Here is a 13,763-nt window from a genome sequence, read left to right as displayed (position 1 = left end):
GCGGCGCGGGGCGGGTGCTGGAGCCCGCTCTCTTCTCCTCCCCCAAGACCACAGCTCCGTGCAGAGCCGCGCGGGACGCGATGGCTGTCCCGTTCTCCAACACCCACCTCCGCCTGCCGCGGGGCTTCGCCAACCTGCTGGAGGGGCTGGCCAGAGAAGTCCTGAGGGAGCAGCCTGAAGAGATCCCGGCCTTCGCAGCCAAGTATTTTGCAGATCTGCTGAAAAAAAGAGAAAGTGAGTGTAAAATCAAAGGGGATTTTTTCTAACAAAAAGCTTCAATGAGAGGCTTGAGCCAGGGGAGCTGAATCGTCATCTGGACAAATTCTGCATTTTTGGCCAGCTCTCTCAAATGAAAGCTTAACACTTCTTTCCCGCTTCCTTCCTCGCAGGTCTGGCAGGGCTGCAAAGGGTTGCGTCCTCACAGCCTAGAAACACTGGGCCCCGGTGTTCGAGTACCACGTTCAGACTTGCCCTCCCCCAGCTGCTACTCACGTTAATATAAATACACCAATAGGAACAACTCACGGCGTAGGGTGCTCTCTCCATCTTCTTTGTTGTATCTTCCCACTTAAAGCTTATTATTTCTCTTCCCCCGTAGTCATTTCTCTCTCTTGACTGCTGTTTACACTTTTCCTCTTGTAACTGATGCTCTGTATTTCACTTTGGAATATGATACGTTTGAGGAGGCAGTCTAGTCTGACTAAGGTTCAGATGTGTTTAGTTACAGTTTGATCCACTTGCAAGCTGAGAACTGCGTGGTTTCATTATGTTCTCTGCTTAATTTATTTTAACATGGAATATACATTGGAGCCCACGGTAAGCAGTGACTGCATGGTTATCACATGGGGGAGACTCGGCAATGGGGATTGTTCAGGGGGAGCGCAAGAGGGCATCCTTCACTGGAGGGGACTTTGCTTACTTCTCCTGTTTGGGACACCAGAGCCACATCTCCATTCCTGTGGGGTGAAGTCCCTGTTGGCCATGTCAGCAGCCCCATGGGTTAATTATCTCTGGTGCAGGGTAACCGCTCCTGGGCATATTGATCTTTCTGAGGGAGCTTCCATATGACATGGTCCCTCTTGGTCACGTCTCATTCCCTCTGGAAGGGTGTGATAGTCAACAGTGAATTGTTTGTGTTGGTGCTTAGCATACACAGGCCTCTCTGAGCACAGCATTGCCAGGCCTTTGAGTTTGTCCTGGCTTGATTTAAGCATAGCTCTGTGCCTACTTGCTGCATGTTTGGGGGCTTTGGAAGGTGACCTTGGCCTAGTGAGAATGCTGGAAATAGCATTTCTTTCTCTCGTGTCCAAGGTTGCCCTGTTCATCTTCGTATTCCTGTCATCTAACTGTCACCTCAATGGGCTCATCCCAATGAGCACACACGTGTGGTTTGCAACACCTTAAACACATTTGAGGTGCCACAAACCACTTGCAGTTCACGTGCACCCATTTGCTATGCTGCTAATTAGCAGTGTGGCAGGTTTTTTTGACACTGGGAGATGCTGGTGTCAAAAAACGCCCCCCAGCATTAAAAAAAGGTAGTGTGGCACACACAGCAGCAGTGTGCACCACCAGAAACCAGAACCTGGCTGGCCAGAGCCATGCTCTGGCTGCCGGCTGCCACTGCTGCCCCGAGAGGCCTCCAGGACCCAAGGTAAGGCTGCTGGAGCCAGCACAGGTACTGGCCCCAGCCTCCCCTATCCCAACCAGCTCACTTTGCCATTCACTGGAGCATGCATGCAGGGATGTGCCTGAGGACAAATAGCAGCAGCTCAAATGTGTCTGCTATTTGTCCCATGTGAAACGTGCACACGCGTGCTTGTCAGGGTGCGCCCAATCAGTGCAGTTTGCCTAGAGAGATGCCTCTCTTAATTCTTATCTGACTTGAAAATTTTAGGAGAAAGAATGAATATTTGGTTCTATTTTCAGAAACCATGTTTGACCCAGCAGAATGGGGAGCTAAATTAGAGGACAGGTTCTACAATAACCAAGCTTTCCAGGTAGGCTGGAGCTGCAGCTTTGGGTGGGTCAGGGAGGGGCCATCTAATTCCTTTTCCCTGTGTGAACCAGGAAGCTCCTCGAACTTTTTGAAACCTCAGTAAAAATAGAGAGTTCTGCACATCTGCAGAATAAGTTGGACTAAGCTATGTTTAGTGCTATGGACAAGACCTTGTTTCTGTGCAGTAGACATAGTCAGAAATAGCAACAGTGTTCATAACTTTGCTCACTACTAAATATGTCCTCTTATGAAGCACAGGTGCAATTCATGAAACATCTCCCGCCACCTGTAGATAACCTCTCCCCAGCAGCAAGCCTTCTGTCTTCCCAGGTCTCTGGGAAATGCAAGGCAAACGTTGTTACCCAAATGGCTTTTTGGAGTTGTGACGGGGCCTGGAGCTCCAGAATTCCATGGCACAAGGAAGGTTCTGCTGTTATGTATAAGGATGATCCTTTATCTTGTGTTAAGAAATGATCTTAACGGGGCCACATGTGCATGTTGAACAGGGAAGGGAGAGGTCTTGTGGGGTTGTAAGTCATTGGAAGCCCCTTTTTTCTGTTTTTTCCAGAAGACTGCATCTTTGAAAGATGAGTTGAAGGAGTTGTCAGGGGAGAACACTCTGGTTATGGAATCTGTAAGTAATCTACAAGGGTCCTTCTCATATTTACTTGGCTGTGATTAAAGCATGCTAGTGGCTGTATCCTGTGGTACACCAGAGAGCAATATGGGCAGCATCACTTCTGGCTGCCTTTGTTGCCTAACCAATGACCAAGTTCCCATTCATGGCAGAGTCAGTTGATCGTAGACCCTGGAGAAGGCCAAAGCAAAGCTTGAACTCATACATCTGTATCCACAGTGAAGTAACCTAACTGTGCTGTCACTATGCAGTTTCTGAGCTCAGGGACTGGTATTAAATAAAGGGCCAAATTCTGGTTTTTATAGGCAAAACTCTGACTGAGTCAGAGGGAACTCTGCCTGAATACAGATTTAAGATTTGACACTAAAAATAATCCCCACGCTGATTATGTCTAATGCAAAGATATATTAAAGGTGACAAAACTCATTTAGTTTCCCACTCACCCCTTGGTTCAATACAGCTTCCAAGATGCCTTTAGGAAGTAGCAGATTTCAACGACTGCACATTATGCAGATTTACTGTAATTTAAGCATTTGCTTCTACTACAACAAAAATATCAACCCATCAGCTGTTCTCAGAAACCATTTTATGTGTGATTTTATTGCTTTAATGAAGGAGCTTGATGAACAAGACCTCTGTGGAACAGGCATCAAGGAAGCAGAAGATAAAGCTGCTATAAAAATCCAGAAAACCTACAGAGGATACAGAGCCAGAAAAGAAGTGAAGAGACTGAAAGAAGAAGGTCGGTGAGCTCCATGGAGTGAGTGGATTAGATTTGCCAGCATCAAGATTAGATGCAGGTGATTGGCATGTTGGTATTAGAAGAAGATTTATTTTTGTTTATTAAACATCACAATTTTAAAAGGCAGGGAAGTGTTGTGTTATCTTTGGGAGCCTGTTTGCAGAGCTGCGGGTTCAGGCTGTCACCAGCACACATTTATTTGGATGGTAAACACAAGATTCTTCTGTGTTTGCGTAAATCACAGAATTGTTTCCATACAATATTGGATCTAGAAGCAAACAGTCCTGGCCCTTTCATCTGGTCTTTTATCTGCTTTGTGTTTTCTCACTGTATCTGTACTGTCTTAAAAGAAGGGCAAGATAGAGAGGAAGCCCTGGGTAAATATGTTTTGCATCCCTACCATGGGTGCACACGGGTGCACGTGCACCCCCTGAGATCAGCCATGTGCCTCCTGGAAACGCCAGCTGCAAAACTGGAAGTGCATTTCTGGTTTCGCTGCTGGCTTGGCAATCGGCTGCTGGGGGACCCCCCCAGTTGGCGATCAGCCACTGGTGGGACCCTTCCCACCCCTGGTCGGTGATCTGGTGCCCTCCCAGACTCTGGAGGCACCAGTCGCCCATGATGATCCCTACTTTCCATTGCACCACTGTTCCCCTTTCTGGTGTCTCTTCCCTGCGTCTGCATTCTGTCTGCTGAGTTGTATTCTAGATCTTATTTGCTTATGCTGTGGACAACTACAAAAAACCCACTAGGATCTGTTTTGAGCATTTGCAGGGAGGGCAGACATACTGTACACAGGGTTTGTTTCCCTACTTTCTTGTATCTTGTGTTGTCATACTTCATGCATGCACAGTAGGCATTTGATGCTGCCCAGATGGAAGATTAACAATGCACACACCCTTGGCATAGTACCTATCCAGTGGTAAGGTAGCAGGAAGCCAAGAACATCTCCTTTCTTCCCCAGGTCACTAATCTGCAGCCAGGCCAGTTGGGCACAGTTCCTGGTTCCCACCTAATAGCTCTTTGGTACTCTTAGTGACTTGTTTTGGCAGGTGTCAGTTCAGTTTCTATTAGAGCTGTAACTGGTCTTTTCATTGGCATCCTAGGCTCAGTGGTGCATGCTCTTGCTAGGCTTTCGGCCTAGTACCTTCCACCGGCACCAGACTTGGGAGGCTTTTAAAAAGAACACTTCTTTAGGGACACAACCTGGTAGAATCAGTACTGAGGCTGCCACTTTGTCTTGAATCAATAGTTTAAAAATATTGTAACACAAAATGGAAAGTGATTGAAGTACAAAAGCTCCCTGCCAGCCTTATGCCCTCTTGGGATGGAGGATTATTTTATCAATTGGGATCAGCCCACTTTTTAATGAGAACTTAATAAATTGACACTAGTAATTGGGTGTTATTTCCCAAGGTCTCTGCAGTTATTATCATCTCTCACCTGAGAGTTCTTATTCACGGTGCGACTTTCAAGCTAAGAACACTTGTGTGATTGTCTTGAAAGGCCCCTGCCCTACCAAAGCGTGTGAAGGAGAAAGAAAAGATATGTAAATGTGCACGTCTTTGAATGATATTTAAAGCTCTATTTTTAGTTGTGACAACCTCCAGGGATGCAAGACAATTTAATACAGCTCCCCATTGGAAGGAGAGAAATGACATCTGCTGTTATTACAACCCTATGAACATGCGGGATAGGGTAAAGGAGGTGCTGAGATGCCTCCGTTAAAATATTTTACAATTTCAGAGTAACACCTGATGGTGTCATGTGCAGGAAAATCAACCTAATCTGCATGAGCTGGTGTCTGTGTTGAGTAACAAATTCTACATCGCTGCTTTGGTTCCCCAAAATGCCCAACAGGCATGGGCATGGTTGTGAACTTAATTATTTTGAAATACACATTATTCTACTTGTTTGTAAAGCTCTAGATTCCTTTCAAGCTTATTTATTTTATGAATTGGCAAGAATGCTCTAAAACTTATTCCAAACACTGAGAATAAAGCAGCAATGATCAGCCCTCAGACCCGTGGCTTAATTTGGGAAAATTCTGGGACCTGTTTTTGATGGCAAAATGCCGTGGGGTTCCTCCTAGTTTTGCTGGTGTATTTTAGACTAGAATCAAGCAGGCTGAGTGTTCAATCTACACGGTCTGATCCTCTTACCTTGTCTCTTGGGTAACCATCTGTACCAGTACAAAGTAGGTGAGAAGTGGACTGACTCGGGTCTCTACTCAAAAAGGCAATGGCAAACCTGTCTGCCCACACCAATTTTAATCCAGCTATCTTGGTACTGGTAGCAGTGAATATGCAGTGGAACAGACTTCAGTGCAGACTAGCAATTGGAGTGTGCATCCTGGGTCCCCTGTAGCCTGCTCTGAAATCCATGTTTCTCTGTGCTCAGAGTGACTGGTACTGGAGCTGGGTGGATTATAACTAGCACAGTATGCTGGTCTGTGCAACAGTCTATCTCTGGTGTTTATAAAGAAAGACTAAGTGGTTCATTCAAGAGTACATAGGAAGCCTATGACAGAGCAGGAAATTTAACTGAGTCCACCTGAGTACGAGGCAGGAGCCCCAGGTGCTGAGCCATCTTTGACCCACATGAGGCAAAACGTGTGTGGTCAATGTCAGTGCAACTGAAGGAGAATCACTGTTCTAAAGGCCATGTACCTTCTTTCCAGTGCAAATCCTTTTCTCAGTGTAAACTGGGAGTGTCATTGATGTTACAGTAAGAGACAGGAACAGCAGACCCAGAATACCTTCTCCTTGTGGGCAGTAAGCAGACTATTGTCTTGTCTGCAATGGGAAGTTAGGACACAGTTATTTGGCTGGATTTTGCAGTCCACTAATTCTTTTCCGCTAGCTCCCCACATGGGCTCTCTACAACTTGACTGTACTGTTTCAGCAGCAGGTCTCAGGGAGAAGGAGACAGAGGATGCCCCACACATACCCTGCCCATTTGAGTCTGCTGGTAGACCCCAGAGCTACAAGTTCATCTGTGGGGCTGCTCTGGACTCCTGAGCCCTTGCTTTCCGGTGGGTCTGCAAGTGGATGCTAGGGACATATGAAGCAGCCTGCTGGGTGAACCTCTATCTCTGGGGAGTGCCAGCAGTATCTGGATGAAATGGGCTCTGTGCTCACTTCCATGAAATCTACCCCTGCTGTAGCAGGGACAAGTGCTTAGTGTGCACAGAGGGCCTTAGTGTAAGGAAGCTGGCTACAATTTTGAATGTGCAATGAGCTACCCAGCACCTAATATGCACTAAAAGTGTGCATGTGGGGAACTGGTCGAGTAGCTACTGCACAGAAAATTCATGCTTAAGCTTTCTGCTCACCCGCATCTCCATGTAGACAGGTCCTTAATCTGCTTGTTTTTGCCTCCAGTGTGTTACACTGACATAAAACTGGAATCTGGAGGAGAGTCAAGCCTCCTACTAGTTGAAGGTGCCTTATGCAGAAAACAGCACTGGAGCTACACCCACAATTGGGGCCACAGGGGCAGGGAAAAAATTATACAAACAGGCAGGAAGAATGCAGTAGCTGATGTAAAACATCCCTGTTTTTTCAGCTATGGTACTGTGCAAGGCTCTGACCCTCTAGGATTGCCTGCTGTCATGCTGTTTGTTGGGCAGTGGAAAACTGTTTTCCAAAGGCTATCTTCCCGTTCTTTTTTAATGCTGCTGCCTTCAGCTAGCAATGTTCTCTAGCCTGTTTCTGAAGGAGTTGTTAAGCTGTTTGGCATTAGTGCCATTTCACCCACGTGAACTCTTCTTTCAAACCACACAGCACTGGCTTGTTTTAGTGTAAATATGAATTTCGTCCTGTCTCTGGTATTTTCCACACACCGGTATTGTTCTAAGCCTCTTCCCTCCTTTAACTCCCTGCCTTGTATGTTACCCACTGGATGCAGCTACACACATACTTTACTGCACAGATGGCTAATTAGCACCACAGTAAAGCATCACCATCTACATGCATGCCAGTATTAGGGTGCAGTACATTAATTACCTCCGCCATGGGGTAGTCCCATCAGGGACAATACTATCCTACAGCGGAGTAATTATGTGCACTAAAACACATTTAGACAATGCTGGGCTGGCTGAGGCATGAGGGTGCTGAAGTGTCTGCCATGTACCCCTGTACTTTAGCACTCTTATGCCCAGCCAGCCTTTCTACCACCTGATGCTGCCCCCTGAGCCTGCTGCCAGCCTGGGGCTGCCCCATCCCAGCTGAAACCGCTACGGTCCTGAGCACACATGCAGACACTGCACCCAAGAGCAGAAGACTCCAGCTCAAACTGCTTCAGAGTTTATCACATCATTTAATGGCACATATAGATGTGGCCACTTACAGGTGTATTCTGAGAACGCAGGAAGGCCAGTGATGAAATTTCCTTGTTCTAGTTTTGTCTCTGCCCCAGAGGGCAGTGGTACCGTATTGCTTCCTGACTGCATGGAGCTGTCTCCTTCTACCTCAGGGCAGGCTGGGTTTTGTAAGAGACACAGAAATAGCAGTTTCTCCTGCAATCAGTGACTAGCCATGTTGGGTGGTTATACTGCAAGTGCTGCCCTGTCAGCTGCCTGAACGCCTGTCTGAGTAGCTGTCCATGTGCTCTGAAGCTCACCCAGTGTAGGCACTGGTAGGCCACTGGGGAGCAAGTGTCCCACTAGCAGAAGCGCTCATGCTTTGTACATGGTTCTGCACAGTGAAATCCTCATAGCACAACCAGCTGAGCAGGTCTCTGTCCCCCTGCAGAGAGCCAGGAGAGGCAATCTCCCAGACGACTGGGCCAACAGTTCCCCAGGTTGGTCCCACAGGCTTCCTGGTGAGTTACAGATGGTCTGGTCCCTCTATTCCCTTGCTTTGCCTATAGAGAAGTCTAGATTCAGCACAGAACAAAGGAGACTGGTTGTCTGCAAAGCAGCTGGTGGGGGTGAGCAATGGAAGCTGTTTCTACTAGTAGCCACGGCTACATGCGAAGAGAGGAAAAAGGAGACTGTAATCCTTGTGCTGGCCAGAGGCAGACCTGCCCTGTCAGGAAGTGCAGGTTTAGCATCTGCACATTCCTGCTGAGGCTCCCCTACCACTAGTGCCACTTCCATCTCCCTTAGAGAAAAGCATTAGCCATTTTTCTCACCCTTACTAGCATGGTTGCCCACTGGAGAAGAACAGAGCATGTTCTGGGAGAGCCTGCAGCCCCGACTACCCCAGTTATCCTAAGCAGGTGTGCTTTGACATTGCTCCAAACCTCAGAGCAGTATGACGGTCCGGTCATGTACCCATTACACAGTGTATTGAATTCAGGTTGGCAGAGGATGGCAGCTACTAAACTGTTTTAGTGCCTGTACCTAGGCTTGTTGTTCCAGGGGGATGTTTATATCCATTTGCTTTATTTGCTGTTAGTGGGTATGGACATGCATAAACACTTCGACTGAATTAAATGCAGCTGAAGCTGACAGATGTACAAGCCTGTTAAACTGATTTAAAGCTGCCTAGAATGGTTGAAAAATGTACCTGGGAAATCAAGTACTGTTTTGAACCAGTTCACTCTGACCTGGGTCAAAGTTGCATGTGGATACCATGTGTTCTGTGACAGATCTGGTGGGCCCTGCTGGCATCCCACACTGCCTCACTCCTTCTTTCCCCTTCCTCCTATAAATGACCACCCTGGTATGCAGACAAAACTTTACTGCCCTCTTTTTACTTTTTTGTTCACATGTTTTCTCAATGAGCTCCCTTGAACGGGTTGGTCAATAAAAGCTATCTTCATAACAATCAGTTGCATCCTCACTCCCTGCTCGACCACAGCCCCTCATTATGACCCCCCTCCTCAGCCCCTGGGAACCCAAAAACTTTGGGTCAAGACCACATCCCTGGCTTCCCCAAGTCAGGTAAGCATACTGCAAACTGTGGACAGGTGCAGGCCACTGAAGTTTATTGAACTCATGTTTAGGAGAGAAGTGAAAGCAGAAAAATGAAAATGCCCCTAGCCTCAGGTTACCTACCTGCAGGGACCCCTAAAGCATGGGTATAAATACTCCCTCCTCACCAGCTCTGAGGCATTCTGGGCTGGGTGCCCTTTCGCTGGTGTCAGAGCCACAACAACTCAATGCCTAAAAAGTGATTGTTTTATCTGGAATCCTGTGCATGCATGAGTGGAGACCGGACCCCTGACAGCCGTGAAACCGTTCCCAACCAGTGACATTTTGGAAGTCTCAGTTGTTACATGTGTCCACACCCACTGTTGCTGTTTTCCTGCTTGTTGACACAAAGAACTTGGTGTTGTCTAGTGTGGGATGGTATTAAGACTAATAGGGGATTTAAGAGATTGCCAAAATACTTTGGATGGCGGTTCTCAAGTGGCAAGTATGCAAGTTTTCAGCAGGTCATTTTGCTATAGTATCAATAGCAGAATCAGTGGAAAATCATTCATATCATCACACTGACTGATCAGTAGAAGTGCATGTCTTGAAACAGGATCAAGATTTTATTAAGTATTAGGAGCATTCTGGCAGTCAGTTACTCTCCTCTGGTAACAACTCCAGTGGCATCCCTGCAGGAGAGGTGGGATTTGGTCTAAGACTCTGGGTGTCTCATTTACTTTTCTCAGCAACCGTCCACACTGAGAGAGAACTTTATTTTTACCAAATCTCAGCTGCACACAGTAACTAACATATGGTGAAATCCCGTGATGGACAGACACGCTTCCCTTCTCATGTGTTAGCTAGACCTAGGGTTTACTTTGTCCTGCTGAATGAAAACCACAAGCTGCCTCAAGCCATTGTCCACGCTGCTTTTATGTGTGGTGTGTTACAGGGTGTTCTTGGCATTTTTGGTTTTGTGCCTTGCAGTCGTACTGTGGGAGGTTTCAAAGTGGGTGATTTTTAAGAATCTCTGGATAAATGGTTTCCAGCAAACACTGGGAACTGGTTTTTCTGGTCCCTTCTAGTCCTATGTTCTAGCACCAGATAAGATCCCACCCTTCTTCCTAGATGAGGCAGGGCCTTGGTCTTTCCTTCTGCCTTCAACAGAGCCACAGCGCTTTCTGGTTAAATGAGTTGTTTGAGACTATACCCAGATGATGGTATGTTATAGCTTGTGGGAACTTGTAGAAGGAAAGAGTCTAGTTTGCAAGAGCTGGTCTGTTTGCAAGCTCAGCTAGATTCCAATAATGGTTACATTAGTGTAAATCCAGAATACCTTCTCCTAGGGTAAATGAATTTAGACTTTGCCTTTTTTCACTCCCTGCCGGCCTGCAAACTCAGCCCAGGCACAATGCTCATGCTGGACCCTGTCTGGTTCGCATATTGCCTTAGTGTGAGGAAGCTGGCTACATACGGCACTGGAAAATTCTGCACTCAACACGTGATGATACACGAGCTGGGAGAGAATCTAGCTCACTGTCTCAAATTTATTTTTGTTACTAAAGCAAACAGCTGGGAACCTGGCTCACTTTGGGAACAGATTCGTTGAGGAGAAGGTTTGTTTTTCACATAGATGCCCATGATTCGAGCAGCAATTCAGACTGGCTTCACTTCAGCATGAGAGTTGGTACCAAGGGGAATCAATCTGCTAATACAATCTGGTGTTTGACAGATCAAACACCAGTACATTGAAGGGTTATAAATGGTCACTGTCCTCAGGGTTAACACAGAAAACCAGATCTCAACACAAAACTGTCTTCAATTAACATAGGGTGATTTTCTTCCTCCCCTGTGTACAACCTCTAAACTAGAACAGCCACTTCAGATCTGCCTGTGTTCCACTTACCCCAAGCAAAGGGATGTAAGGCTGGTGTGGGTGAGAGAAGGATCCAGCTCACCTCCCAGCTTTGATTCAAGGCAAATGTGATTTAGACAGAAAAAGTTTTTAAAAATCATGCAGAGCATGTAAATGAGCTGGAAGTGTGATTTGCCAGTAGGTCAGTAACTCCCATGTGCAGAAGAGGGGATGAGTGTCAGCAGACAACAGGGTGAGGCTCATCAGGTGCCTAATTGTGCCAGGTCACACAACTAGGAGACAGAATTTCTAAACAGACAGGGCTTGCTGGGGGTGGATGGGAGAAAGTTTGGGGTTTACCTCTGAAGGGCTACCTGTCCTGCTGCCCAAGGTTGAGCCTGGTTGCTCAGGGCTATTGGAGGAATTGGGTGAGCTCCAATTCTTCCCCCAGCAACCCAGCATCATTCTTAATGGGTGGGGGAAGCGCCTGAACGAGACAAGCAGCTCAAGATGGCTCGTCTGCCTCCTACCTTCCTGGGACAATGGTCAGTGTGCTCCAGGTTCCTGCAATACTCAGCTTGGCACGCGGAGTTGCGAGGAGAATCTGGAACTACCCCCCTGGTCTTAGGTGGAGGTCCTGCTACAGTATCCCCAAGCCTCAGGGAGAGGCGTGAAAACCCCCAGGATTAGAGGTTACACTGGTTGGGAGGAGGAAGCAGACCTGATATGGAGCAGACTTGATGGAAGGGGAGAAATCATGGGAGCATGAAGTGAACAGTTCACCTGGGTTAAACCTGACTAGAACCGTGGGCACAATCTGTATGCCAGTGTCTTCCACTCCTGACTTAGTCTTACACTGGAGTAGGGCTGAACATCTCATGTCCACTCTGCATTTACACTGTGCAAAGACACTGGCACAAATAAGCCAGGAGGCAGTTGGCCACTTTAGTCTGAAGTCAGGCAAAAGGCAAGTCAGGGTGGCACCTTACAGAGGCGCTGGCTTTTGTAGGTAACAGCAGTCAGCTGGTGAAGTACTGTTGCCTACAGTAGCAGGGCACTGGGATGTACCTGCTCCTCTAAAGGAACAAACAGCCTGAAAGGCTGTTTGCAGGTGGCAAAGGGCATGGTGGGTGTAGTTAAAAACTCACCAGACCTGTGACAGGCCAGGCTGGAGTTATATAAGTTTTGAACCTGAGCTGGGCTTTGAGTGGTCAGGCACTATAATCTTGGGAGTCATGAAGTAAGGAGCTCCTAGCAGTAGAGCTCCTGAATACTGGAAGAAAGCCACTCTGCAATGCAGGGAAGGTACCTGGGGCAGAGAAGGGCTTGGTTGTACAGGCAGGTGGCCCTGGTTTATGTTAAGCCTAGCAAAGGCTTAAATGTTTGCCAGAGGGCAGGTGCTCATTATCAGGGTATACTAGCAGTTTAGCATGAAGTGCTTGAGATGAGAGTCAGTCTCATCCCACTTTCTCAAGCACTTTATAAGCAACCCAGCACCCTATCCACCCAGTACAAGCTCCCCTGCATCTTATGGATGATACTAAACAGGATTTGCTCTGTACACTTCAATGCCACACTCTGTAAGACTATTTTAAAGACAATCCAATATGTGAGTGTGGTGATGCACCACAGACTGCTGACCACCTCCTCACATGTGCAGCACAGCCATGCACCTAGGGCAAGGACTTGGCAAGTATCAGTGATAAAGCAGTTGTGTGGCTCTGCCACATTAATGATATGTAGAGGGGGAATGAAGTATATGAGAGAAAATGTTTAGCCTGGAGACCTGCAAGAGCAAGCAAGGCTTGCTGAGAGTGAAGCTCAGCAGAAGGTGCAAGGGCCTAGAGAGTAGGGACTCAATCCATGGGCCTCAGGCCCAGAAAGGGCTGGGAGTATGATCAGAAGGTCTAGGGACACAAGCAGGGCTGAAAGAAAGTGAGACCCAAGAAGGTCCAAAGACAGGGAGTGACTGACAATTGGACAAGAGGGTCCATAGGCCTAGGACAGGGCAAGAGCTGGACCAAGGGTCTAATAGCCCAGAAAGAGAGTTTGTAAGCTGGACCCAGGGTCTGGAAGTGCAGAGAGAGGGGCTGTGAGGTGGGCTGGGGGTCCAGGAGCCCAGAGGGGGCCAAACGTGGGACCAGGGGGCCCAAAAGCTTAGAGGAAAGGCTAAGCAAGGGCCCAAGGGGGGCCAAGTATGTAAAGGTAACATCCTTCTGTTAACACCCTTGAGGCTTGTGGCGTGGTGTAGGAGAGGAACAGAGTCATGCAATTTGTCCTTAAGCCTGTAGGTGCCCTACAGGGGCATAGTCAGGCCAAGAGAGACCTAGCAGGCCTGAGGACTGGATTGAGATTAGTGGGGTCCAGGAGAGACCTGGTGTGGGAACTGGTGAGATTAAGGCTCACTTGAAGGCCTGTGGGAAGCCTCCCTTATTCAACCGTGATCCAGCCCACCGATTATTACCCCATGGTCCTAGTCCGTGTGGGCACTAACAATGCGACCAGGAGGAGCCCTGATCACCTGATGGAGGACTACCATGCTCTGGGGTGCGTGCTGAAGGAGATGGGCGCACAGGTGGTTTTCTCTTCTATCCTGCCAGTGAGTGGAGGAGGCAGACGGCATGAAATGTGCATCGCGGAGACCAACTGGCAGCTGCAGGAATGGTG

General features: G+C 47.7%; 1 protein-coding gene across 1 annotated transcript; it reads left to right on the top strand.

Moving 5' to 3' along the window:
- Nucleotides 1-39: 39 nt before the first annotated feature.
- Nucleotides 40-3,504, top strand: SPA17 (sperm autoantigenic protein 17). The gene is made up of 4 exons (XM_019546934.1): nt 40-234; nt 1,930-2,000; nt 2,568-2,633; nt 3,252-3,504. The coding sequence occupies exons 1-4, from the start codon at nt 81-83 to the stop codon at nt 3,384-3,386; spliced, it is 426 nt and encodes a 141-aa protein (XP_019402479.1). The 5' UTR covers nt 40-80; the 3' UTR covers nt 3,387-3,504.
- Nucleotides 3,505-13,763: the final 10,259 nt, after the last annotated feature.

Source organism: Crocodylus porosus, unplaced genomic scaffold (assembly GCF_001723895.1).
Source record: "Crocodylus porosus isolate Cpor-Errol unplaced genomic scaffold, CroPor_comp1, whole genome shotgun sequence".
NCBI classification, from domain to species: domain Eukaryota; kingdom Metazoa; phylum Chordata; order Crocodylia; family Crocodylidae; genus Crocodylus; species Crocodylus porosus.
The sequence above is the reverse complement of the archived record's forward strand: the minus strand, read 5'-3'. Positions and strand labels throughout refer to the sequence as shown.

Coding starts and splice junctions, on each gene's coding strand:
- SPA17 (XM_019546934.1), top strand. CDS start 81: ATGGCTGTCCCGTTCTCCAACACCCACCTCCGCCTGCCGCGGGGCTTC. Junction 2,001..2,567: donor ACAATAACCAAGCTTTCCAG/GTAGGCTGGAGC, acceptor TGTTTTTTCCAG/AAGACTGCATCTTTGAAAGA. Junction 2,634..3,251: donor ACACTCTGGTTATGGAATCT/GTAAGTAATCTA, acceptor GCTTTAATGAAG/GAGCTTGATGAACAAGACCT.